Here is a 26,230-nt window from a genome sequence, read left to right as displayed (position 1 = left end):
AATTCCTTGACAAGTTTTGACAGCTTTGCCTCCTTTTCACCCCTATGTCTGTATGCTAAGGAATACAGAAACTCTCCATACTGCTCCCAGGTGTGCACATGTGCACAAACACACACACACTCATTTAACACACACTTGCCACTTCTAGCCAAATTCCACTTCTCAAAAAGTGGAATTTGGCTAGAAGTGTCGGAACAAAAACATTTGGTTCTGGGTAGCCAAAGTTAAATGATGAAAGTACAAGGGCTTTTAAACCAAATTTGTAAAAACATGCATTTTATGTGTTTTTTCAACTTATTGCTGGATTGTTGCACAGAACTTGTGAAACCTTAAAAGCTCACCACTGTGTAAAAAACCCCAACTTATTCATAATATTCTATTGTCAGTGACCACCATGTTAGAGGATTTGGGACTTTCTTATCAGGAAATGTAAACAAAAGTTTGCAATTTTACCAGCAATTTCCTAAGTTCAAGCTAAACTCCAAAACTTCTTATTATGTTTAAAAGAGTTAGGTACAGAAATATTCCTCTTAATGGGAGCCTTAGTATATCACCTTCAGCCTACTGAAAGCATGAAATGACTTATGACACTCATTGAATATTTTTAAAAGGAATTCCTTGAAAAAAACCACAGGATTTAGGAGCTCCCATGTTACTAAAATTCAGTATTAGACTATTACTATTTCACAATCAAATTTTTAGGCAAATGACATATTTAGAGCTCAATATTTTAATCTTTCCAAAGTAAAAATAATTTTCTTTTTAAAATAAATTGATCATTTCCTTTGACCAGTATAAAACAGTAATCCTGTCAAATCAGTCCATAATTAAACCTGAATCATGACGTTATTGTTATACAAAGAACCATTTCAAATGTTTTAAGAGGATTTCATTCAGTGTTAATCACAGTTTCTCTCTCCCTTGATCTTAAAATTTTTGGAGACAGTATGTTCAGGCAGATTTGGATGCAAATAAAAGGGGAGAAAAAACAATGCGATTTTGTGTCTCCTAAAATATCCTGTGACTTATTTTTTGCTGAAGCATTTCACAATCCTCCTGTGCGCAGCTGCTGCACGCAGGGCACGTGTATTTTGGGCAAGGCAGTAAACATAGCACTCTGAGCTCTGGAAAGAGCCTGAAATGTGGGCAAAACACGCTAATGGCTTTGAAAAGCTACATGAGCTGTTTCACAAATGTAACTTAGATATCCAGCAAATGCAACAAGAACAACTTTGTTATGCTGTCTGGCCCAGAAAGCAATGTTTTTAGCATGTGTGGCTAATAGGAGCCTTAGCTGTGCTTGATCACTTCCCCCATAAGCTGTTTAAACATGAGGTATTAGGCTGGAAAGCTGAGCACTTGCACAGAGGATAGGGGTTAATAATTCAGTGCAAAATCCTGTTTGATCTGCTGAGAAATTCAATCCAGCTAGAGCATAATTTTGCTTAATAGCATGGTGGGTGAGGAGGTTGCCAGCAGTGGGATGCTTCCCTCCTGGCTGAGGTTGGGCTGCTGGAGCTGGCCCATGTGCCACCACCTGGAGTTCTGCTGTCCTCCTTACTCATGGCCCTGCTCCCATTTGCTATATTTTCAACACATGCACGTGTCTTCACGTCTGAGCTCCATTTTCTCTGGCAGCTGCTGTGGGTAAGTTGTGGATGCATTTTTGGAAGTGTCCCAAGGCACAGATACTCTCAATCCACCAGAAGGAGCCTCATTCTCCAGGCGGAGGCTCCCCAGCTGAGAAATGTGCCAATTATGAGAGAAGAGAAGCCAAGCTTTTCGCTGGTGTGTTGATGCACAGGTACATTCTCTGCTGTGTGTGCCTCTGAGGACTGCCTGTCAAAGCCAAGAGCACAAGGGAGCTGTATATGTAGGATTTTCCTCTCGTGCACATCCTACACATGCCAATTCACTGCGTGCTTCCTTGTAATGTCTAGAGCTGCGTCTTTGAGGAGAATGGAAAATCTGTCAAAATGTTGCCACTTTAACAGAAAGCTGGGTGAGTTCCCTTGTTCTTAATAGAATGTACCTTTCTTTTACTGCTGCTAATGCAGAAAGCAGCTGATCGTATTCTGTGGGACTCACATTGGTTTTATAATACTTTGCCTCTGGAATAAACCAGAGCATATTGCATGTCAAGGATGGCAAGGATTTGATTCTGGAAGACAGGCCATGGATTTCCATGGATGCTCTTTCTTTCCTTCAGACCTCTGAGAGAAATCTAGTGCTATGCTGTGCCATCAGAGACCTAGTAGGTCCTCAAAAATAGAAAGGATTGTCATTTGTCACTTTAAAGTGCATTCAACATGTGCTTGCCTGTTTGGGTTGTTAAAGCATTTCGTTGAGCACTTGTGCAACACCTCGTCCCAACGCACAACTGCAGCCCTTTTCTGTAATACAAACAGTGATGATAAATATGTCTGGCTTGGCAGTATTGCTAGAGTCTTCAATTCTGAGAAAGCGTTTTCATTTAGAGAAGAGAAATAAAATGGTGGATTCCACTGTCTCTCACCATTCCTGTCCATGAACAAGCTGGTCCTTGTTGTAAACCCTGTGTAACTTGCTCTGGGGGAGGAGGCACTGTGGAAGCCCCTCACCCTTGAAATAAGGGCAACATGTCAGTACTTATTTCTTGGGGATTGTTCTAGTTAGCTGTTTCAAAAGGAGAAGGAAAGACACTCTTGAAAACCAAATACAAAGGTTTCACAAGCAGGAAGACCAGAGCGGGCAGAGGTGAAATGCATTACAAACATGATGTTCCTTCCGAACCCAGAATCACCAGCACAGAAGTAACAATGTGCTGCTGTTCACCCTCCAAAATCTGGGACTGTTTCTGTGTATGATGCAGAGTGGATAGTCAGAATCCCTGGATAATCAGCTTCATTAGCAAGGGTCTCACAAGGCAAACGCTGCTTCCTGAGGCTGCTCAGCCTGCACTCACATAATACCCTGGCTGATACCGAGAGGGTGACTGGCATTGCTCAGAAGTACCTTACCAAAAATAAACACCCACGGAGCCATGGGAGCTACTGCTCTTCAGTGCTACTCTCAAGGGCTCACTGAGTTTCCTGGAGACACAAAAATCAACCAGGAGAAAGTACTCATGGCCCACTGGAATGGTTGTATTGCTATGCTCTCTCAGAAAGGACCAGCCTTTAAGCTGGGAAAGTTTCCAGGCATGTATTTCTGTCCATGCTACAAAGAGCCATGGCAGGCAAGGGTTAGTAATAGTCTTTCCTTGTTCTTCATGTCACACATATATCAGGGTACAATCGTGAATTCATACACTAATTTTGTTCAGTGTCCTCACAGCCTTAGAGAAAGAAAAGGGAGGGAACCTTTGCAATCAGCATTTGATACCTGCAAACTTGTGGGCTGAGTCAGAGAGCTGGGATAAATGAAAGGGGACTCCCATCATTCCTAGAAACTGCTAAGTTATAGACAGCAGAGGGATAGCCAAGAGAGCAGGATGCGAGGAGTGCTTACAGGAGTGGAGGAGTGAGGACAGCATGGGTAGCCTTGCTTAAAGGAAGGTATAGTTCCTTTTTATATATCCCAGCTGCTGCTCCCTCAGCAAGCTCAGCTCACAGACCACAAAGCCTGCATGACAGAACAGCAGCTGGGAGATATAAAGGCAGAGATTCAAATGAAGCGCGTGTATTTTTAAACATGAAAACACTGCAGCAGGATCCAACCCCTCCTGTTTTTTTGCCCTGCCCTGACTACCTTCAGCACCATTAATCTCAAGGAAAAACTAGATTGGCCTTTGAGCTAGGGCCTTCCTCTCTGATTACAGTGTTTGGAGTACACAGCGCTGGCTAAGCCCCAGATGCTGGAGCTGTGCATCAAAAGCACTCCCATTCCCAGACAGAGGATGCTGTGTTAAGGGACTGCCACCTGGCAGCATCTCCAAGGAACTGCAAAAACACTTTGCAAAGACAGAGTTTAGTAAGCATCGGTTTGCAGGAGACTTGAGGTGTACCCAGGAGAGATCAGGTCTGGTTGAGCCAGACTGGTGTTTTTTACTGATGGAGCTGGCATTGAGAGGCTTCTACTGTGATGAAAGGCACTAGGCCAGGGAAACATTCACGGTGACAACCTTTCCCACTCACTTAAGAAGTTGTTCTTCCTTTGTTTTCCCTCCCTTACTTCAAGTTGGCTGAAGATGCCTGACCTACATGTATTCAGTCATGGTCTCATTTTATGTAAGAGCTAAGCTTTTGATTTGTGAAGATATACTAAAAAGGTAGGTCTCACCTTGTCCCCACTCTTCTAGGTAAACTGAGAAGAGATGCAGGATGAACAGAAAAATAAAATAATCCCCCTTGACCATGACCCAATAACCCAACTTCTTTAACTTTGAAGTCTTCCATACTGCCCCCTTACCTGGGCTACTCTCTCCTTCTTTTGTCTTGCGAGAAGCTGGCAGATGAAACAAGAGCATCTTCTCAACACATTCTCTGGATTTTTTCCCCTGGATAAGACTCTCAGACAGGTTGCCTAAAGCTTTCAAAACCAGCTGACTTTGAAAAGGAGCATACAAAAGGCAGTAAGTAATTTTTCTAACACTTCAGAAGACTTCAACTGGGAACACTTTGGAAAGTGTACTGTACTACCCAATGTCACAGGAAATAAACTTCCAAACTTTTTTTTGTAAAGAGATCTGCATGACAAGACAAAAAGACAAATTCGAGTCTTAGCTGAGCCTGAGATCCTTTTGCCAGTAGTTGTTGCTATGCTTAGCAGGTGAAGGGCCCTTGACAGGTAGTAGAAAGTTTGGTTATCTTTTCATAGTTTATATATAAATTTGCATACAGAGAAAAGCTCAAGAGAGATGGAGAGATTGAGTCACATTTAACATTTAGAGTCAGCACAGTGGATTAAGGTCCTGAACCACATCATTAACACACCTTCAGCTGTGACTTCTTAGGATCATTGCTAGGTATGACAGCTTGGCTAAGCCTGCCAAGCCAAGAACGCCCCGTGTGTGTTAATATATTCAGGCTATGAAGAAGGTGGTCAATGAATACCAAATGAACATTTTTCACCAATTAAGTTACGAAAAATCCCACTTTGCCATTCACACAAGTTGTTTGACAGACACCAGCCTGGGGCCAGAGCTGATGACCCAGATGTGAAAGCATCTGTGCACCCCCTGCAGATTATCCGTGATTCCCAGATCCCTGAGAATGCAGAGCTGAATTCGGTGGGGGATCACGGATGACTTACCAGTCTGTGTGTGCATCATCGATCACCAGGAGGATTTTGGGTTTCTGTGCCACGGGGGGCGCGGGGCCGGCCGAGTGATCGATCAGTCCTGCAGCCGCTTGCGTGGTTTGCTTCATGGCACTGGAGATGGAACTGAAGATGCTGCTGCTGGGAGAGGAAGAGTGCGAGGGTTGAGGTGGCTGCAGGTGCTTTCTCTCCGTGGCAGGAGAAACCGGGGAGCTGGTGGAGCTGTCGGGGCGCTGCAAGTCCATCATGTAGCCATTGGGCAGATTTGCCACAAAACTACTGTCTGAGAGACGCCGCCGGAGGAAATTCATCGTTGCAGTGCTGTGGGGAAACTTCCTCAGCAAGAGCAAGGCTGGACAGTGCTGTTACCAATCCTGGAGGATGTCTCTGTGTCCGTGTGGGTACCTCCTTAAAGTCCAGGCAGGCAAGCTTTACCCCTTGAAATTGTGCTGGAGAGATATGCCTAATTTTGTCAGCTATGTTTTCTTTCTCTCCTGTGAGAAGAGAATCAAAGACATATATATATGAGATACATACTGTGAGATAAGTAACCCCCTTTTGGTCTCAGACAGGAACATTAATCAACAAGAGAAGGAAGGACTGCTGGTTGTTAGGCAGTATTCCACACTGCTGCAGTAATTTGGGACAGAATATATGTCACCATCCTCATCCAGAATGTCTCTCATACAGACCAACCTGCACTAGCCTAGTGGCCAACAATTCTATCACTGTGGAGAAAGAAAAAATTACTCTGATAAATGCTAATTTTAAAAAGAGAGGCATCTTATTTCTCATATCTTGTGTGTTTAAAATCACAGAATAACCAGAATAATCCAAATGTATATAAAGTTATATCATCTTTGGTAGGCTTGTGAGCAAGGTTCTGAATGTAAGGAACAAATGCCTGAAATTCAAATAGGATGTAAACAACAAATAGCAGAAAAATTCCCATACACATTTTGATCAAGTTCAGTGACAGAAATTACTCTTTTCTGCCCCTCCTCCTCTCTGCACTCAGACTCTGAGCCAGGTGCTCACTGGTGATTGGTTGGTAGATACTAGAAGGTTATCCCATTTTAGAAATTCCCTTGTAGGAATTTTGCAGGTACTCAAACCTAGAAACTTGGCTGTCTAATCTTCATATAGCTTTTTTCCTCTCTTGTTGGTGTTTTTGGTTTGTTTGGTTCTTTTGTTTGCATTGTTATAATGAGAATTTATTTTGCTCATCTCCTAAAATGAGAAAATGAACACGGTTAAATATAAGTATATGACTCTTCTCCCTTGACCATGGTATGATGATTTTGTTTTTACTCAGAATACAAGTATTTTTGCCAATTAAATAATCTCACAGCTTAAAAATAAATTTCACCTCTAGGCACATCCCAGAAGACAGACTTCCACAGTAATTTCCCAATAAATTTTTGTCTGCTAAGACAACCTTTGAGTCTTGGTTGGTGAGATTTAGGGGAAAAACAAAAAAAAATATTACTAGTAAAACACACACGTTTTTCAAGACATACATATTTGCAGCAACAAAAATGAGAGATATCCCATACATCTAGTGAAATTAGTCTCATGCATCCATGGTATAATTGTTTAAATTATGCCTAACCCCCTTTGAGTCTGTTTGAATGACTCCCTACCAATATTGGAGCTGCTTTGCCTTCACCTGGTTTGGTCTCCCTTACTGCTCACCCTCTCGTCCCAACCTCTGATTGCCTCCTGATGGCAGAAAATTGTCTTTTCCCAGTTGTCCAAGAGAACTAATTGTAAATCTCCCTCCTGGAGCTGTGGGTGAGAGCTCATGGAGCAACCAAACAGCTCTCATTTATTTTCACCTGCAGGGATTTACAAAGGTTTACAGACAAAGGAGTCAGACCTGTCCATGTCCATATAACTCTCGTAGCTCCCAAACCCTTAGAGAGGCTCAGATGAGCCTACCTGTGAGTAAGCAAGCTACAAAGAGCCCCTTGGCATGTCCCCAGATCTCGTTCTCCATCACCATGCTGACTCCACGGGCATAGGATCCATCCGGAGCAGAGGGCTCCCTGCTGGAGCTGCTGGCATTGGCTTAATTAAGTAATTTTTCTTTTGCTTTCTAAGCCCTGACAGTGCAAGTCCTCTGACTTTGCTGGAGCCTGGAGGTGGTATTTTCCCAGGGAATGGCTCAGGAAATCTTTAATGACTTCCTGCCACATTCACAGTCGATAATGTATCTCAGGGCATTGTGCTGACTTCCCGCCTGATCCTGATGCACTTTGTGACTGCTCAACATCAGCAGACACACACCACGGAGCACTTTAGTAGGACTGGCTAGTCCTGCAACAATTGTTCCAAAAAGCAGGCAATGGAGAGTACCCATGAACTGTGAGCTAGCTGCTCACCTCATGCATACGCACACAACACCTGTCCTGCTGCAGGAATGGTGAGTGCCAGCACAGAGCCAGCCACTCCTACCTGTCTAGGATGACCCGGGTGGTACACCCTGCAAAGGCTTTCGGGGATTTTTATCCACAGACTGGGTAAAAATGGGCTGTGCTGGCCTCTGCTCAGGAACCTGTGTTTTCTCTTTGCATAGCACAAATAAGAAAAATCCTCTCCATTCAGTGACAATCCATTCAGGAGTAGGCGCAATCCTGGTTAAAGAGGAGCATCCCAGAGATCTGTCTACTGTCAGAAGGGGTCCAAAGAGTATCTCATTACTGTGTGCAGCTATTAGTCATGCTCTTCTCTATGGCCGTGGGGTGAACTGGCAAGACACGGGGCATAAATTTGATATTGGTCTAGGGAGAAGCACCTGCAGCACAAGATACCTGCTCTTTGCACGACATCACAGAGCCGCGGGTTCCTGCTGTGGCAGCTCTCAGCCACGGGAGGGAACCTGCCCCCAGCCACAGAGGCTGGACAAGGCTCTTGTCACAAGCCAGCATCCTTGGGACAGCGACCGTAAGGACCTGCATTTTTGTGAAGGTGCTTCTTCCCCGCTGCCAGATGTTTGCATAGCTGCTTCCTCCCCTGAGACATTATCACTTTCCAGATGAACATGGGTAACTTGCAAAGCATCAGCAAGTAAATAAATGCCTCTGCTGGGCCCTGCAGTGAGGGAAGAACAGCATGGAGGCTCATGACCTACAGTGTACCAAGGCTGGGGAGGGCCACAGTATTCCATGATGTGCATGGAAGGCACACAGTTTTCCTCTGCAATGGAGCTTCTCAAATTGTGCCCAGTGCTCAAACTAAACAATTTATCATATTTAGTGCAAGGCCATGACCACTGTCTTCCTGCACCCTTTTAAACAAGAATATTTGCAATGATCTGTCATTTTTTTTCCACCAGGTGTTTTGTAGTGGGAGATGTTGCCCAGGAGATGATGGGAGCTGGCAAAATTCTCTTGTCTAGAGAGTTTGGGAATGCTGCACTTAGTCTGGCCTTTCCCTCTGCCGGCTGGCACAGCCTCCACTATCTGCTAAGAGTGGGCTGCATGCCGTTGGCTTGGGGACGAAGGAGAGGAAACCTAAACACTGAAGTCACAGGGAAATCTCCCTCTGGCAAAGCACACGGAGGTTAAAATCAAACAGGATGACACTGCTGCAGCAGAGAGCAATGCCTGGCCCCAGTCTGGGGTTCCTCTCAGGAGCCTCAACTTTGGGCATCTCAGAGTAATGGCGCAGACTGTCCTCTTCTCATTAGATACAGTTTTCTAATGATCTGTCTAATGTAATTAAAATAGATTTTTATTTATTTTCTTTTTAATGAAGCTATTGGTGGCTTCACTGTACTAATTTGTCAAATGCCATCAGTGCCACCACAGAGGAGATCTTCTCTGCAATGAGATTAGTGCAAATTGCCAGGAGGTTTTCTGCCAGCAGTTTACACTGCTTTGATTACTAGAAAACCTCAGTCTGCTTTTGCATCACTCACACTGTTATTTAACTTTCAGAGGTAGGCATTTTCATACATGTGCAGGCTGAGCAGGTTAGGACCTCATTTTCCTACTGCTTGAAACTCTCTGTGGACTTTGTGAGGGCTCAGCCTGTCAGGCCAAATCTGGCTCTGTAGCTCTCATGCAGCACAGCATCCACCCAGTGCACGTACAGATCTTATCCTGGCAAGTGAACAGGGCTGCTCACAATTTTAACAATTGCAGGAGCCTACACCTCCATCAGAAGCAAGGCATATCCACTGAGTGTTTTTCTGTCACTCCAGAGCCACAGGCAGGAGAGCTGCTGGCTCTACGCCATCAAGCTGTACGTTCCCTGTGCACACCAGCGTTCCAATGACTCACATGGAGACACATCACCTACTTAATGCCGAGCCAGGCACAAACTTGCCTGCAGGAGGGGAGCTCTCTGCACAGCTGGAAATACAGCCCATGGGCTGCTTCCAGACAAAGCAACAGCTCCCGTGGAATTCCTCAAGTTGCAAGACAAGCAGCTGCTTCTCACCAAGCAGGAGTCATCTGCTGCTGAGTGAAACAGCTGCTCCTAAAAACTAGCTGGGAAAACAGCATCTGGGCCATGGAGCCACAGGCTGGGTCTGCACTTCGGAGTGGGGAAATAATAACTGAGGCACAGAAAAATGAGTGAGTCGTGAGGAAAGAGAGCAGGCAAGAGAGATGGGGAGAGGAGCAGGAGGAGAAGAAGGCACAAGCAGAAACAGAGGAAGCAAGCAGGAATAGGCTTAACCAGCAGACAATCCAGGAACACGCAGAAATCCCAACAATGTGAGCACCATCAGGGAATCCAAAGGGAACAATGTGAGCAACAAAATGAGGCAAGAAGGGGGTCAATTAGAGCTGACCTTGAAAACAACAGCCAAGAGGCTGGCACTGTCAGCCCCTTACTAACGCGCAGTTAAACTTCCTGGCTGGTATTTTTGGAAGAGCAAGGGAGGGTATGCAATCTACTCACTCAGCACACTGACAGCAGCCAAGCACCTACCTGCTTTCTCTCAAGGGTATATTCCATGGAGACACAAGTTATCGCAGAAAACTCGTTGACACGTGTTAGAAAGCAAGAACAAAATGTTCACTTAAACCTCTTGTTGGGTTATTTTCTGATGTGAAGTAGTGTCCGGAGGGAACCCAGCTCAGCTGGCTGATAGCTGTTATCCATGCTTAGATTTCCCCTGAGCTTGTTATCTCATGCTCTCAGGTAATGAACTGACACAGCCACATCAACCTGCATCTGATTACTGCTCTTGACAGAGCAATGCTGGGGGCAGCAGGAGGGAAAAACAATGCGGAGGGATTATTGCCCCCACCTCACTGTAAGGAATTGCACACTTCCTTCTGCCCCACGGTGGGTGGGAAGGTGGGGGGGATGCTCCTCGCCTGGCAATAACCATTGACTTACATCCCTCACATCCATTTTGCAGATCATCTTCAGCACACATTCGAATTTTAATGCATTCCCCTGGATCCCTTTCTGCCTTCAGGCATACTGACACAACGTGGGAGTCAGCTTCTGTGGAGGCACAGCCATGTTAGGAAACTCAAAATCCAGCTGGATGCCTTTCCGCATACAGTATATTCTTTAAAACTGTATTTTCCACATTTCTAGTACATTTCAAAAAGAGGAATGCAAGAGATTATTTATTATTGTCAAGCTTTTAGTGTTTCACCCTGAATGGTTTCAGAATTCCCAAGCTTGGCATAACTTGGCATTTCTAGGGAAGAACTGAAAGCACAATGAAAAAAAAAATAGTTCTGAAATTAATTAGAATTTTTGTTGGATTTTTATTTAATTTGCCACAGTCCTGGGTTCACATGTTCAAACATTTCTTGGTATCTTTTCAGCAACAGCTGAAATTCCATAAATCAGGAAATTACAACAATATGGTTAGAAAAAGGAAAGGAAAAGGATACCCCCCAAGTACTCCACGTTTTGTAAACCTGAAGCACATACAAAAAGTATAGGACTGTATGCCAGCCCAAAGAACAGAGGAAAGCAGAGTTTTCAGTTTGCTGGTTTTCAGTTTGCAGAGAGCTTTCCCGAACACCAGCAACAGAATACAGCTTTAATGTAGACACTGGTTTATATTTTCTAGAGCATGTAAAACTACAGCACAAATTCCACTGACACCAGCAGAGCCATATGGTGTCTTTTGAGGCAGTTGCAAGAAGTCAGGAGCCTGCAGCTGGAGGGGATGGCAGGGCAGGGGAGCAGAAACAGTTATCAGAACAATAACGGAGCCGCGTCTCCTGCTATGTGTTAGACAGCAGCTCACCGGAATCAGAGAATGGCCTGGGCTGGAGGGGATCTGAAGAATCATCTAGTTCCACCCATCCTTTAGTGGATTTTCACAAGAAGTCAGTCTCTCGTGTATTCAATTTCTCTGCTCAAACAGAGAGATTGTCAGAGATGAGAGGATGTCTCTTTGTCAGAAGTGAATCACATCACAATGTTCAACATGCTTCACTGAGCCACCGAAACATATAAAGGTGCAATGATCTTATTGTTGCGTTCCTGTAGATCTTAAAAAAAGAGAAATCTTCTCTGCTTGCTTGGGTGGCTATTTAACTGGAAGTCTTGGTTTCACAAATCTTATCTATATTTTCCTTTTGCAAAGCTGCCAGAGCTTTCTACATAACAACTTTGTGGTAGGGAGGCTGCTTTATCTCCTGAAGATAGTGGGGGATAGTTTGCAAATCAAACCAAATGCAAATGGAACCACTTCCCAAGAGCTACACCCTCATTTGCACAGCAAATGAGTTAGTCTGCTTCCTCTTTTGCCTATTATTTCATAATGGCAAGGAAAAGAAGATGGGGAAAAACAATCTGAAATCAATCTGAAAAAATGTCTCTGTAAGGTCATCAGACTTTCGAGTAGATTGCAAAGGGAGATGACTAAAACCATGAATAATAGTGAAAAATTTTCTAGTGAAAAATAAGTCTGAATATTATGGTAATACTCTCTGGCCTTAATATCCTCCAAGAACAAATTACAATGTGCTACTTCTTGGAAACAATATATTATTTCCTCATTTTATTCTCACTGTGGAAATCCTGTTGGCACCTAATGGATGTGGTGCTGTTTCAGTGGTAATATCCTCTTATCAATGAGCTTATGGAGGCCTTTTGTGGCCTGTCTCTGTTCACATCAAGAATTGCTTATCAGCAAAGCCAGACCCAGCTCAACTGGAGCAGGCAGTGTGTCTAATCCTTGAATGCCACAGAGCCATCTCCATCTGAAAGTTGGTTGATTTTGCATCCTGGCTCCATTTCTTATTTCCCAGGAGGACTGTGGTCATTCCTACCCCAAGCAATGGCGACACTAATGCTTCCATTAGGGCTGGTGGTTACATACATGCCAAAGTGGGTCCTCGTGGTGATAGTAAAGGAAAGCAAAGGAAAGCAAAGGACAGCAGTACAACCCAGAGAATTTGTAGAGATAAATGCCCTGCATGTGAAGTAGATGAAATGGTAAGAAGGAAGTAAGCAGTGCTTGGAAGGCCCTGTCTTTTTCCTTCCCAGTCTTGGATCTGATGCTGTACATGTTGTGTGCTGTGATACATGCTCCAAGTTTCCTGCAGCGACCATGCAAGTCCTGATTTCACAGTGATAAGAGTGAAAGTGACACCAGACACGCCATTAATGGAGCAGGGATTTCCTTCAGCTGAGAGGCGTGCTGCTTTGAAGAGTGCTGATCTGAATAAAATCAAGAAGCTGGGCGTATTTAGTATGTAGGCCCTGCCAATATGCATTAGGACTCATCCAGATAAGAGGTGCCTCAGGGACTGACAACTCACAGAATCTCAGAGGAAAGGCAGCAGCTTGCCCAGTGCTAATGGGGCTCATGTCTTGATTGTGATCACAAACACTTCCTAATTCCTGTGCCATTTTCTTTCTACTCTATTTCAGCTCTGCCACAATGGACTGGTTGTTCAAAATGCTTGTAAACAAAATATTTCACTATCATAAAGTGAACTAGATACCTTGTAGGGAAAAAGATGCTATAGGCTGTGAAACAGGAAGAAACAATTAACAAAGAGATTATAATATACATCAAATAGATAATTATTAGTTAACTCATAATGATAAGAAGGATTTTCTCTTTGGAGCACAAATTGCATTACTTTTGATATGTTTATAAGAAAAAAATCTATTACACATTTCCAAATAAAAAAAAATCTTCAAACATAACTTCATAATTCTTGCATCTGTGCTTCTAATTCATTTTAAGGTGCCACAAAAACTCAATTTCTTTCCAAATGTTCTATGTTTCAAGGGGTTAAAAAGTCTTCTTTCAAACCTCTGAAGTCCTCCAAACCATCTGTAGTACTAACATATTCCATCTAAGCTTTGCTGCCATTTGCTGCCATTGCTGCCATGAGACAGAGAAATCTGTCTCATTTCTTCCCTTTGAATCATTCCAGGCAGATTCCAGTTTCCCAGATTTTCCCCATATGGCAAGGAACCCATTATCATATACTTGAGACTTACTTCACCTGATAGTGTGAACAGCAGATACCTGGAGAAATAAAACCTGTAACTTCCTTTTGTGCAGCTCATTTGCTTTCTAACCATATTTGCTCATCTCATGTAGCAACACGAAGACTAAGCCAATAACTGGAGCATGCTTACTGATTTATTTTTGTGATGGAAGAGCAAGACAATGTTTTACTGCATTCTGGGAAAGACTTGTGGCACAACTGTAAGACAGATTGATGAAAATTCTTTCATGAAATGTAGAAGTGGTGGGAGGTTGACTGGCTGGACTATTCCTGCCAAAGAGACAGAGAAAATGGGGATTGGTAGACCTTCAACTGGAGCACTGCAGGGTCTCAAGCTCTGTGACAGCCAACCCAAACCATGCTGAGCATTTGTGGGAGATGTTTTTCTTCACCTTTTTGCATCTTTAGTATTGATCACATGGAGACACATGAAAAGATGTGTCAGTTTGTGGAACACGTCCCTTTTGCTCCCACCATGTACCCACACACTTCTCACCCCAGCAAAGGCACGTTCCCCTATCCCAGAGCTGGACTGAGCACCCCAGTCTTTGAGACATTGCCTGCTTTGTTGCAGCCTCAAAAATGTCCATGAGATCCTGCTCTAGCATGGCTGCAGGTTGGAGAGACAGAAGCCAAATATATTTGTGGTACCAGCAGGAGCCTCTGCAGGACAGCCAGGGGGTAGCTGTTTGGCTCCCTTACAATAAAGAATCTGGACAGGTTTTGAAGGCCATTTATGAATTTATGTTGTCTCTGTAGGGACACTGCGTTGACAAAGAGTTGCACCACCAGAGGTGCACTGCTAAGATTAGAAAATAGCTTTTAAAAAGCCAGTGATAAATTATATCATTACTAATAATATAATATAATAAATATTATAAATAATGATATATTATATTATTATAATTATTATATTATATAATATAAATAAATATTACAAATAAATAATATAGACAATATAATATAATATAATATAATATAATATAATATAATATAATATAATATAATATAATATAATATAATATAATATCACTAACTCCCTTTTATCTGGCTGTGTTCTCTCCCAGTTCCTGCCTGCTTGCCTATCCCGTCTTTGTACTCAAGCTGGGTGGTGTCGGAGCCCCCCAGCACTGGATGCTATGTGTAGACAGAAAGCATCTGAACATAGGATACATGAGTGTGGGAACTGGATTAGATTCTGGACCCAGACAAAGTTATGAGGGATCAGGCTGGTGGGCTCTGCCCAGAGAAGGAAATAAAGCACAATGTGATTTTAACAGGGTCTTCTGCTATCAGCTTGGAGGAAGGGGATGCAGTGTCAGTGACTTGGTTTCCCATTTGAGAAGACAAGCTTTATTTTGCAGAGTGCAGAGATCTTGCCAGGCTCAGCTCATTCACCTCCATGTTGCTCCTTTGAGCCAAGCACAGGCAGCTTCAGGAGCTCTGCTTCCCCTGCTGATCAATAGCTGAATTACAAAGCTTTTAAGAGTTACAAAAGCGGCCAGCCTTATTTAAGAAACCAACCACCAAACCTTTTAAGACCTGGAGGGTAAATAGTGACCATCAGCGAGGGAAAAAGCAAAACCATTTTCTCCGAGGTAAAAAGCAGCACTTAGAACCATTTTGTAATAGGGAACACAAAGGATAAAGCTGCTCAGCTATTTTAGGTTCTCCTGTGCTTTGGGAAGTTCTGTCTCAAGGAAAGGAGAGATGGAAGGTGAAGAGGAGAAGAGGAGCATGTAGCTGCTCTGCAGCTGGACAGCTCCAGCAGGTGCTGTGAGAGGAACTCAAGACACAAGCATTGTTGTGAGCTCTTGCTGGATACACACACAAGTATGGTGTGAATTACTGGTCACAAGAGAGCATGAGCATTGCAGCAGGCAGAACAGAAGTGGGCACATCCTGAAAACCTCACAGAGAATCCACCTGAGAGCCACACAGGTGTGGATGTTGAAACCAAGGTCAGAGAGAGAAACCAGGCAGCAGTTGATCCTGTGGGAAACCAAGTCACAAAACTTTCCCACTCCGGCCTGAGAAATTGTTAGGAGGAACCAAAACAGTCCTTGCAGGTGTTGTTTTGGTCCTGGCAGGTGTTGTTTGTCCAACTGGCTGTTTACTTTTAAGTCTGTTCAAGCAGTGTTGCCTCTGAGTGGCCAATGATGGTGAAGTGTTGGTTTGACGGCCAGTCATTTCTTATTCCCTCAGAATTGTCTATAAAGAGGACACTGTAAAATAAAGATTTGCTCTCTTACCTTCTTCTGACATTGGAGAGCTGTGTGTTGTTATTATTGCTGTCCCTAATACAATAGTGACACACAGAGTCTCCCTTTCCACATCTGTGTCCTAACTAGCAGGACAGGTGGGCAGTCACTACACGTATACAATTGCACAACGATATGGATAATGATAGAAGCAGCATTGCAAAGTATTCCTATTCCTCTCTGGGTCAGTCTGCATTTTTCAGAATTAAGTAGCACTGCCCCACATGACTGAAGCCTACAGACAGAAGACACTTTTACTCTGGATATGCTTTTACAAAACAAAAAGATGTGCCCAAGAGTAGACTGCAGTATCAGCTGAAGAACTCAAACCAAACTCCACAGTGCTCTGAGTAACAGCTGGAGAGTTGCCTTGTTCTGCTAGGTTTATTTCCAGCTCTTGCCCAGACAGAGTGCCTGTGCTCTCAGGATCATTAAGGTCAGAAAGTTTGAAACTTTCTGGCCACCTGTTAAAAATGCCTCTCTTTGTCATCACTGTTTAGACAGAGAACTGGTTAAAAAACCAAACCAAACCAAAATACAAACCCCAGAGAGTAACTTCTAGCTTCAAGATTTCAGTGGCTGGCATGGATGGCAAGGTGTTAAATAAAGCAGGCTGAGGAAGTGTGTTTATTCCCTGCAGCTTTGCAGAGGCACTCACCCTGGCCTCCTCCTGTTCAGATGATGAGCCAAAATCCACCTGCGCTTACACTTGCATAGCCAGTGTTTGCCATAGCTTTGAGCTGAAGGGCAGAGCTAATATTCCTGCATGGTACAGTACAGGAGTCAGTTCACTAAAACACACAAAACATTACTCTTTATTTCCACACAAAAGAAAACCAGTCTTCGGGATTTTGTGGATCAAAATACTTGTTCCTTTCTCTATTTTTTTCTAAATGACTTTAAGCAAATCACTAACTATATAACTAAGCATGGAAAGGTTAAATTGGGTCACATTCTAGAGAGACCGATCTGTGTGGTGATACAGATTGCAGAGGTGTTCAATAATATGCAATGTAAGTATACCAACAATTTAAAATTAAGTTTACCTGAAAAACATATTACTTTTTAATATGGAAGGATATACAGGGTTCTCAGCTCAAATGAGTACTGTTTATGTCACTGGTGTCCAGTTTCAGAGCTATTACTGCAAAAAATGTTTTTGATGGCCAGAAGACGATAATGTGTAAGAAATTAGTGTATGAATAATCTTTTATAAATAAGCCAGGTTAGACACAAGGAGTCCTGTCCCCTTTTTTAACTACTTCAGCGAAAAAGCAGTAACTAAACATGTCCCAGTGATGGGATTATAAAATCTGGTATCACCATTGAACTTCATTGAAATATTGAACCACCTTTACAGGCTGGTGCCAGGCCCTGCACATCCACATGTATTTTCCATGAGTGATCCTCGTTAGACCACTTCATATTGGAATACAAATGTAAAACCAGGACAAGAAAGGGCCATATTGTGAGCAAAAATAATGTACACAGCATGATAACAAATATATAGAAGTCCTTCACTATTATCAGCTTAATCACTTGCTCTTGTCTCGCTTCAGCTCTTCATCATTAGTATCTCATTTCTGAAAGAGGATAATTGCTTTGGATCTCTTCAATTACCACTAAAGCACCGCAGAGCACTTGTAAAAATCAAATGAATTTGAAGACTAGGATCATTGAGCTTGTCCTCCCACTAGTGCAGCTTGTGTAGCTTCTCCTATCTCCTCCCATCATGAGTTTATAATTTATGATGGAAAAAACAACTCCAAGGCTAGTTTGTAAATACTCACCAGCTGGTCCAAACCAGTCCTGTACCTAAACCATAGTCTCTGCAACAAGAGCAAAGCAACAGCTCCATGAAAACCTGAGTGAAGAAAACAGTTTTTTCTCCCAGCTTCAGCAAGGACTGAAGCATGGCCATATGACATCCCAATGCAAAGACACTTGCTTAAGCATCCCAGGAGAGCTCAGATGTTCATGGTGTAAACCAGAAGCTCTCTCCTGGGCAGCTAGATCTTGAGCAGCAGCTGCTGACAGTGCAGGGCGAAGCAGTGCCTGGCAGCAGTCTTACCTGAGCTGATTGCTCAGTTTTCTGTTGCCCTGAAAGCTGAATAAAAAATATTGCCAAGTGATGCAGGAAGTGGCAACTGTTTGCTCTTTATTGCAGATGATTATTGAATAGGGCCCTGAGCAACCTGACCTACTGTAAGGTGTCCCCTGTCTGTGGTGGTGAGGGGCGTGGAACGAGGTGATCTTTAAGGTCTCCTTCAACCCAAGACATTCTGTGCTTCTATTCTTATTTCACCTCCCCCATCAGCTGCTACCCCTGATTATACCATGAAATAGGCATGTGCTATGCTCTCCTTAAAAAAATCAGTTTTCCTCACCTGCCCATTGCCTTTGTTGCCCTATCACTAAGCATGAAAACATGCACTTAGAAATTCAGACAACTAAAGAGTCTATTCATTCTTCACCACCTACTCTGTTCTTGGAAAATATAGTGGTCTGACAGCATTGTGTGAGGTAATCAGCTATTGCTTCTATTAGCAGAACAGGGCATACAGAAAAACTGAAGCAATGCAACTTATTTAACTGGAAATTATCTCAGCAAGTAGAAACTCAATTCCTTCCCTTCTAGCTCAAGGGAAATTCTCATCAACTTCTAAGGGGTCCTCTCTGAAACAAAATAAATTTGGAAGTTAGAAGTGACCCCTCTCTCTTCCTGAAGATGGTGGAAGGCAGATGGACTTGCACAGCTGGCATGAATTTTGCGTGAGATGTCTGCTGTGACTTTGCAAGGTCTGAGTTTGCCCTGGGTGACTAAAGGCACAGTCTTGCTCTGAGGGTCACGCCTAAGGAGGGGACAGTCTCACAGTCTTTCTCAGCAAAAGAAAGATGTGGCACTTTCTTTCATGAAAGAAGCATGACATGTAAAGCCAGAGGCCTGTGAACTGTGACCAAGAGTCAGAGACATCAAAGAATCTTCCCTGGAAAAGCCTCCCTGCACATTAATAGGAACTGTCAGCTCCAGCTCTTGACAGGCACCATCCTCTCCTATGCCTTGTGTTTCTCAGTAGCTGGTGCCTTGAATGGCCTCAAGAAACTCTCATATCTGAAACTGCCCCTGTGGGGAACAGCGTGGGAAGCCCTGACTGAAAGCTCTGCTGAATTATTAAGGTTGCCCAGAGTAAACCAAGGTAACCTTCATGTGGATTCCTGTCAGCCTCTTTCATTTTTATTACAAAGCAGCAACCCCCTACCTCGCCTACTCCTCTCTCTCCTGCTAAAAGAAATTTCACAAGGCTGCTGAAGTAAGAAAGCCTGCCTGAAAGATTAGCTAAATACACACAGGCCTATTTTAGATAGAAGTATCAAGCTAAATACAGCAGCCTTGAGCTGCTGGAGGGAGCGCAGTGTTTCATCCAACCCGTCTTGCCAAAGTGCAATCAATGTTTTAGCAAACATACAGGCTCTGAGTTCTCATCTTTAAGCAGTAAATAAAAAAAAAAAAAGGGGGGGGGGGGGTGTAAAAAAAGAATAAATGCTTCCTAGCTTGTCACATCATTTGGTTTTGCTAAGCCCAGTTGAGAAAACAGCCGTGCGCCAAGTGTGTTTCTCTGCCCACACGCTGTGTCCACAGCCCCCGACATCTGCCAGTGATGGGCACAGTGCATCAGAAGCGTGTGCGGTGACTCAGGGACAGAAACACATGGTACCATCCTCTCTGGCACCACGGGATCATTCTTTATCCCAAGTTTCCATTTTATTGTTCACTGCTCTACAGCAGCGGCTACAAACAGCTGTGCTGTGCTGGTAAGTTCAATGAGAAAACTCCCGATTTTCCTTCTCCAGGAAGGATCTGTATTTTCTAGCATCATCCTCTGGAGTTCATCAGCTTGCTCTTCAGAGTCAGGAAAAAGTGTCTCTGCAGCCAAGAATGTCTTTGATATGTTCCTGGGCTCTTCTGTCCTACTTTAAACCCAGCACAGTACAGTTAAAAGTAGGGGAGAAAGATGATGGCATAACAGATATGTTGATTGTATTTTACAAAAGAAGACGGCCACATAGGGCTGGAATACCCTATATTAAAAATAATACACTTCATCTAAAAAAGGAGTGTTACTATATTTTAAACGACAGATTTTAAGGATCTGAGTCATCTTGGAGCTGACTGTTCTGCTGCTATTGGTTTTGCTTTTCTAATAGCTCTATGTAAATATACTTGTGGTTGCTTATAAACTTAATTTAGTGCTGGTGAAAACCTAGCAGTCCTTCTAGATGAAAAATATTTTGCATTGGCTACATAAAAGATATGATGTAAGCCTTTCTGGCTGTTTTTTTCCAGCAGGCTTGGAAGTTCTGAGTTGCAGAAGAGTGGGATTTTCTCCATACACTTGGATGGGAATCAGTAAACTCCTTATTTGACTCCAAGTAATGTGAGTGGCTTTAGCTGTGGCTTTTACTAACAACTGGTCAATTAGTATCTTTTTAAAAATGGCTTTGAGGTTTTAAAGGGCTAGAATCAGCAAGGTAAAATACTATTTCCTTCTTGTGCCATTGTCAACTAAATGTAACATTAAAGTGTAAATCAAAACATAGGGCTCAAGGTAGCACACTTTTTATACTCAAGGGAGCTCAGCAGTAATTTCAAACCATGAAGGTCTGGCTGAAAACACTGTTTGTCATATTTCAAAAGGAGTATGTTTGCTTCTGTATGTTTGCTCCGGTTTATGAGAAGAAACAAGGAAGCCAATGCCTTTTTTTTTTTTCCTCCAGCTGAAGTGTACAGGGAAGGAGTGCTGGCTCTGGCTCAGGCTGAGAGTGGGAAAAAAAAAATCAGCCTGACCCCATAAAGCTTGGCAGAAACCAAAATTTCCTTCTTCCAAAAAAAGGCACACCCCTCTCTGTTACTTTGTCCAGCTTTTCACATGGCTCTTCGTTCCTACCTTTGTCCTACCTTTCTCCTCCTTTTAACACGGGCTCTGATTTATTTTTCAGACACACAGGAGTATAATGCTGTTCGCCTTCTTCAGTCTGGAGTATGATACAACACAGAAGCTCTCTGTATTGTTTGTATCCCAGTCTGATAGTTCAGAGCAAAATTTAATGTGCTTTTAAAAATGACTGTAGTTACTCTCTCAAAGTGATAGGAAGGGGATACTCCGGAGGAAAAAGAGTCTTTCCTACTCCATCCAATTCATGTTGTCCTCCCTCCCCTCATCCCAGTCCACCACAGACCATCCTGGGAAGCAGACAATCTTTTCTTCCCCTTCCTGTCACTCTGATGGCGATACAGAATTCAGCCCTTTGCAGTGGAGGGCTCCCACCAGGACAAAAGATTGCTCCCACCAGGACAAAAGATCATTCCCACCCAAAGGCCACATCACAGATTCTTCCTCCTACTTTTCCAGGGCTGTGTCATTAGTTTTCCTCACCTTTATGAGCAGGGTCTAAATTACAAGCACATGCCCTGAGCCACCTTTCTTGTGGCCAGTGTAATCTGCTAAGGGCAGCAGAGCCAAACTGCACCCTCGCTTTAGCATTTGATCTGCACAGACATAGAATTATTCCTCATTAAACAGACAAGAGATGAACGTCTGGAACCTTATAGCCATTAATACAGACATCATTAGTTCTGCATAATCACTTCATTTTCCTTGATAACTGTATTATAAATATATATGAGTCTACAGTACTGGTAAGTGATGGACTTATGGACTGGTAAGTGATCTGCTACAGCTGCTAATCAAATCTCTGTTATTTGTCAGCATTTAAAAAAGCTCCTTGACATTTTCAAATCTCTAGATGAGGTAGAATACCACAACAAATCATGAAGGATGGGAAAAGTGAAGAATTATCCAGAATGGAGAGAGAGCACAGCTTCCCCACTGCTTAAATATAATGGGAACCATTTTATCCCATAAATGAAAGGCCAAACTAGAAATTGGAAGATTTCCATATGGTCTTACCAAGTCTGTTTGAAAAGTTATGATCCAGGGCTTTGTACACCTCTGGGAATGCAAATCAGCCAAAACCACAGAGGCCTGAAGTGAGAAGAACTACACTGGAGTGAGTGAGAGGGAGGGATCCATGTGGCAGAGCAATGATGTCATCTGACACAAAATGCTCTTACAACAGCTCTGAAAATGCCCTGGGTGGTTTGTTTGACATTTCAAGTTAGCAGTTTCACCTACCAATAGATTACCAGATCAAGTTGCTGCAACTTTATCAGCTATTAATTGTATCTGGGCCAAGACAGCTCTTTGTAATGCCCACCTGGGAATTCTAGACTTATTTGCTTAGCTATTGAAGAGACAGGAAAAGGATTTTCAGCCTAAAAATGTCCCCAAAAGAATTAAATATCCTAGAGTGTTTACAGCAAAACTTGACATTCTGGGGAATTTCCAGACCAATAAAAATTGATCCTACACCCCTGCAGACTGAGCAGAACCCTCTGAGGGGAGAACACCACAATGCAACACACCAGCCACTGTGTGATAAGAAACAAATGCCTTTTTTTTTTTTTTTTTAAATAATGAGGATAATACTGTTTTTTTCTTGTTTGAAAGGGGAATTTAAATTATATAAATAAAGTAGTTAACATGAAAACAAAACTCCTTGCTGCAGAATAGCTGTGAGTTAAGGGGCATTGTGGTTCAGTCCTCTCGTGTAGAATTTGCAATACTGCAAATCACACGAGAACACTTGCTCACACATCCCATGGCATCAGCCCTTCATCCCCCCTAGAAAACTCAAGGGAAAAATGGTACCTTTTCTGGGGCAGGAAGTATGATGTGGAGCACACAATGGCTAGTTTGTTCTGATTAGTGTTAACATCAATGAGGAGCACGAGTTTCGCATCCCATCACGCCTCTCATTACTAGAGTACATAACCTCCTAACCTCTACCCAAGAAAATGATATCATTGCATGAATTAATCATCTGAGCAATTAATGGCAAAAAGCAACCTCAGGTTTCCAGCACAGTGTCTGGCACCAGTGAATTGGCAATGACGTCAGCTTCCCTGGGAATACGCTGGCATTTTGCCTGTTCCTGAGCCTCCCTGTTGACTCTGAGGGCAGAAGCAAACAATGTAGGCACCCAACCGGCAGTAACTGCTGCAAGCCAACACCAGGCTGCTGCAGCGTCAGAGGGATGCTTCTCCTGCCAAATCCCTGTGGGGATCTCCCAGGGAAGGCGCACTTCCCAAAACCGGCAAGAGCAGAAGGCTTCCTCTGATGTGCAGAGAGAGCGACTCTCCAGGAGCAAGGAGTATCTGCCCACTCTTTAGTAGGAAGAACCTCCTGCTCTGCACCAGGGAGCTGTGCAGCCTTTTGCAGTGTGTGAATAAGCAAGTTATTCGACTCTTCCTCTGTTTCTGGGGCAAAGGGAAAGAATTTGATTATACTGGGGAGTTTATTCTCTGATGGCCAGGCTTGTCTTTTTAATGTCTTCACTCACTCTGTTGTTGCAAGTTCTTCGAAAGCTGGAGTCAAACTCTACTATGACCATATGCCCTGTGTTAGATCCATTTTCAGTCAGCTCTTCCAGGTGAGATGAGGAAAGCCTGCCTCTATCCTATGGGAATCTGCAATGTTTCCTTTTTTTCATCACCAAACACAAATATCCACCGCAAGGTAGAACCTTTTCATACTTTTACCAAGTGAGTATCCCTTCGGTCTTGCTTGGGGTGCATGCACAAGCTGTGAGACAGAGGGAGTCAGATGCAGCCCACACCCGGAGGAGCACGACCCAGAGGGACTCCAGGAGATGTCATGAGCAGAATATAGACATGAGCAGGGAGGTGCTCTCTGAAGGGACTATGAGTCATTTTCTTCATCTTCAGGCCAGGTGGAAAAACCACAGAAAAAAAAAAGAAGCTTGGGTAGAGGAAATCTGACCCCTGATGTAAGAAATTTGGTGTCAGGGAGAAATGAGAACCTATTTGGGCAGAAAGGATTTGGCTAATCCAAGAGAAGCCATTTAGTTGCATCTCCCTATGGAGTTTTCTGCCTCACTTCTCTTTTTGGAGGGAGCCTCTAGGTGTTGTTTTCTGAGCAAGCAGAAAAAGCGTATCTCCCTGAACACTCATCGTGAGTTTCCAACAGAGATGAGATATCCACAGGTGAGCAATATCTTTGTCTCAGAAGCAGCTAAAAATGTTAGTGCCTTACAGTGAGCTGTGACCTCTGCTCCAGTTAGTGACTGGAATAAGTTTACCCCAAATTTGTGACAGCCTTGTCTTACAGGCTTGCAAAAACGTAAGCTGAAGAAGTGTGATTATAACATCATCACTGCAAATGCTGTCTGCATGGCTTAATGCCACTTGCCACGTTTGTAATCCATCTTCCCCCACCTGCCCTGTCTGTTCAGCCATCACTTGTTATCAGAGCAAAGGCAGTGAAACAAAAGGAAGGGCACAGGCTCATTTGCTTGATGTGGTCCTGTTCTTCCAGTTAACGTAATTTGTGGGCCCTAACCTGATCCTCAGAGATGCTCACCTTTGCATCATTAAAAGGGAAATAACACATCTGTAGAAGTAACTCAATAAGCCACCACTTTAGCAGCAGGCACAGCAGGCAGGATGGTTTGAGCCTCAGTTTCCCTAACCAGCCACATTACCTGTCCCGATTCCCAGCCCATCTCCCCCTTCCTTTTCAGGTGTAGGCAGCTCAGCAGATAGGATTAATTCACTTCTGTACCCACTTGCATTCTCCATGTTAGAGAATCTGATTACACAGATTGCCTGCAATTTATCTCCACCTGCGACACCTAATGCTCCAGTCTGAGCTCCTCTTTCCCATTTTAACATCTCACTGCAGATCCAGTACATACACAGACAGATGCACACACACTTGCTCTGTTTTGTTTGCAAACAGCTCACCAAGAGCCTCGGCATTTTCATTTTCAGTCAAACCAGAAAGCACTACTGTTTTCCCCACTGTGCCCATGAGGTAATTCCTCCCCTTGGACTCCCCTCACTGCACAGGCTCCACGCACTACTGCTGGATCCACACAAACCACAGGAATCTCCGTACAGACACGCTCAGTGAACATGCAGCATTACAGAACCCTGCAGCACGTTTAAAGACAAAGGCACAGGCTACACTGAGCAAGTGCCACCACACGCATTCCTGTTCCCTCCAAACCCTGCAGGAAAACTGCCTGCAGAGTGCTTCCCTATGAACAAAACCAGCCTTTCAGCACAGGGTCAGCATATGATTCAGGCAAATCCCGGTCTCACCCGCTGCCTTACCTTTCCTTTCCTTATTCTGCTAATCCAGGGGCCCTGGACCGCTTTGCTTTCTCTCCTGCACACGAACTGCCAGTCTGTCCTGCTTCACATTCACAGCACACCAGCAGGATTCACCGTCATCCCATTCTGCCGGATCCTTATCACCCTATTGGCCAATGCCTGGCAGTAAATTCAATTAGGCTCCTCCTTATAACTATATTATCACAGGAACAGGAATGAATAATTTAGTAAAACAACAAGGGTGTGCAGGCTCTGGTGTCACAGACTTCGCCCCCACTGTCAGGCTTTTATCAGAGAGGTGGGTAAAGATACCAGAATCTGTTTGTCATTCCTGAAAAGGAGACCTTACATTAACCACTTGAATTTCTCATTCCATCCCTCTTGTCTTCCTCCCCCTAAAGCATGCCATTCCCATTTTATTCTTGCACTTCCATCCTTGGCTCAAAATACAGTATTTCCTTTGTGAATGGTCGCTACCATCTCAGTGGATACAGAGATTTCTGTCCAGGCAAAGTGATATTGCAGCACATCACTTTGTCTCTTCCCTGAATGCAATATGTGAAAAAAGAACGAAACCGTTCTGGAGAAGGGAGTGACGAGACAAGCAGATCACAGGGAAGAGGGAGAGTCTGCCTTGTAGCACAGTATCCTCTGTAAAGCAACTGTGCTGTCATCCCATCAGTTCAGACACCCAGAGGGTGCACGTGCATGGTTCCTGAAAGAGAAAGGTTCATAGATGCACTGCCCAGAGACTGTGACTTCACATGCCTGCTGTGGGAGCTTGAATCCCCACACAAAAAATACCCACACCAAAGTTGAAGTTTTCCCCCAAACCAAATTACTAAAGTGTTCTGTTCTGGTTTTGGTTTGGTGTTTTTTTTTTTTTTTCCTGACCAGAAATTTGTAGAGACAAGTATCTATACTTGTATTTCCTAAGAAGTAGTTGGTCTCAAAATGAATACCGCTGTTTTTTTCTCAGGTGAGGCTTTGTTTGAAGAGTTACAGACCATTGCGCTTCC

At 43.6% G+C, this 26,230-nt stretch overlaps 1 protein-coding gene across 1 annotated transcript in view; it reads right to left on the bottom strand.

Moving 5' to 3' along the window:
* The window catches only part of SYN3 (synapsin III), a 195,984-nt gene extending 170,634 nt beyond the window's left edge, over positions 1-25,350 (bottom strand). The window contains exons 1-2 of the mRNA XM_040062902.1: positions 25,212-25,350; positions 5,233-5,732 (exon numbers count right to left, since the gene is read on the bottom strand). Coding sequence (XP_039918836.1) covers positions 5,233-5,549 — 317 coding nt within the window. The 5' untranslated portion in view covers positions 5,550-5,732; positions 25,212-25,350. The remainder of the gene's footprint in view (positions 1-5,232; positions 5,733-25,211) is intronic.
* Positions 25,351-26,230: the final 880 nt, after the last annotated feature.

Source organism: Hirundo rustica, chromosome 4 (assembly GCF_015227805.2).
Source record: "Hirundo rustica isolate bHirRus1 chromosome 4, bHirRus1.pri.v3, whole genome shotgun sequence".
Lineage (NCBI taxonomy): Eukaryota > Metazoa > Chordata > Aves > Passeriformes > Hirundinidae > Hirundo > Hirundo rustica.
The sequence above is the reverse complement of the archived record's forward strand: the minus strand, read 5'-3'. Positions and strand labels throughout refer to the sequence as shown.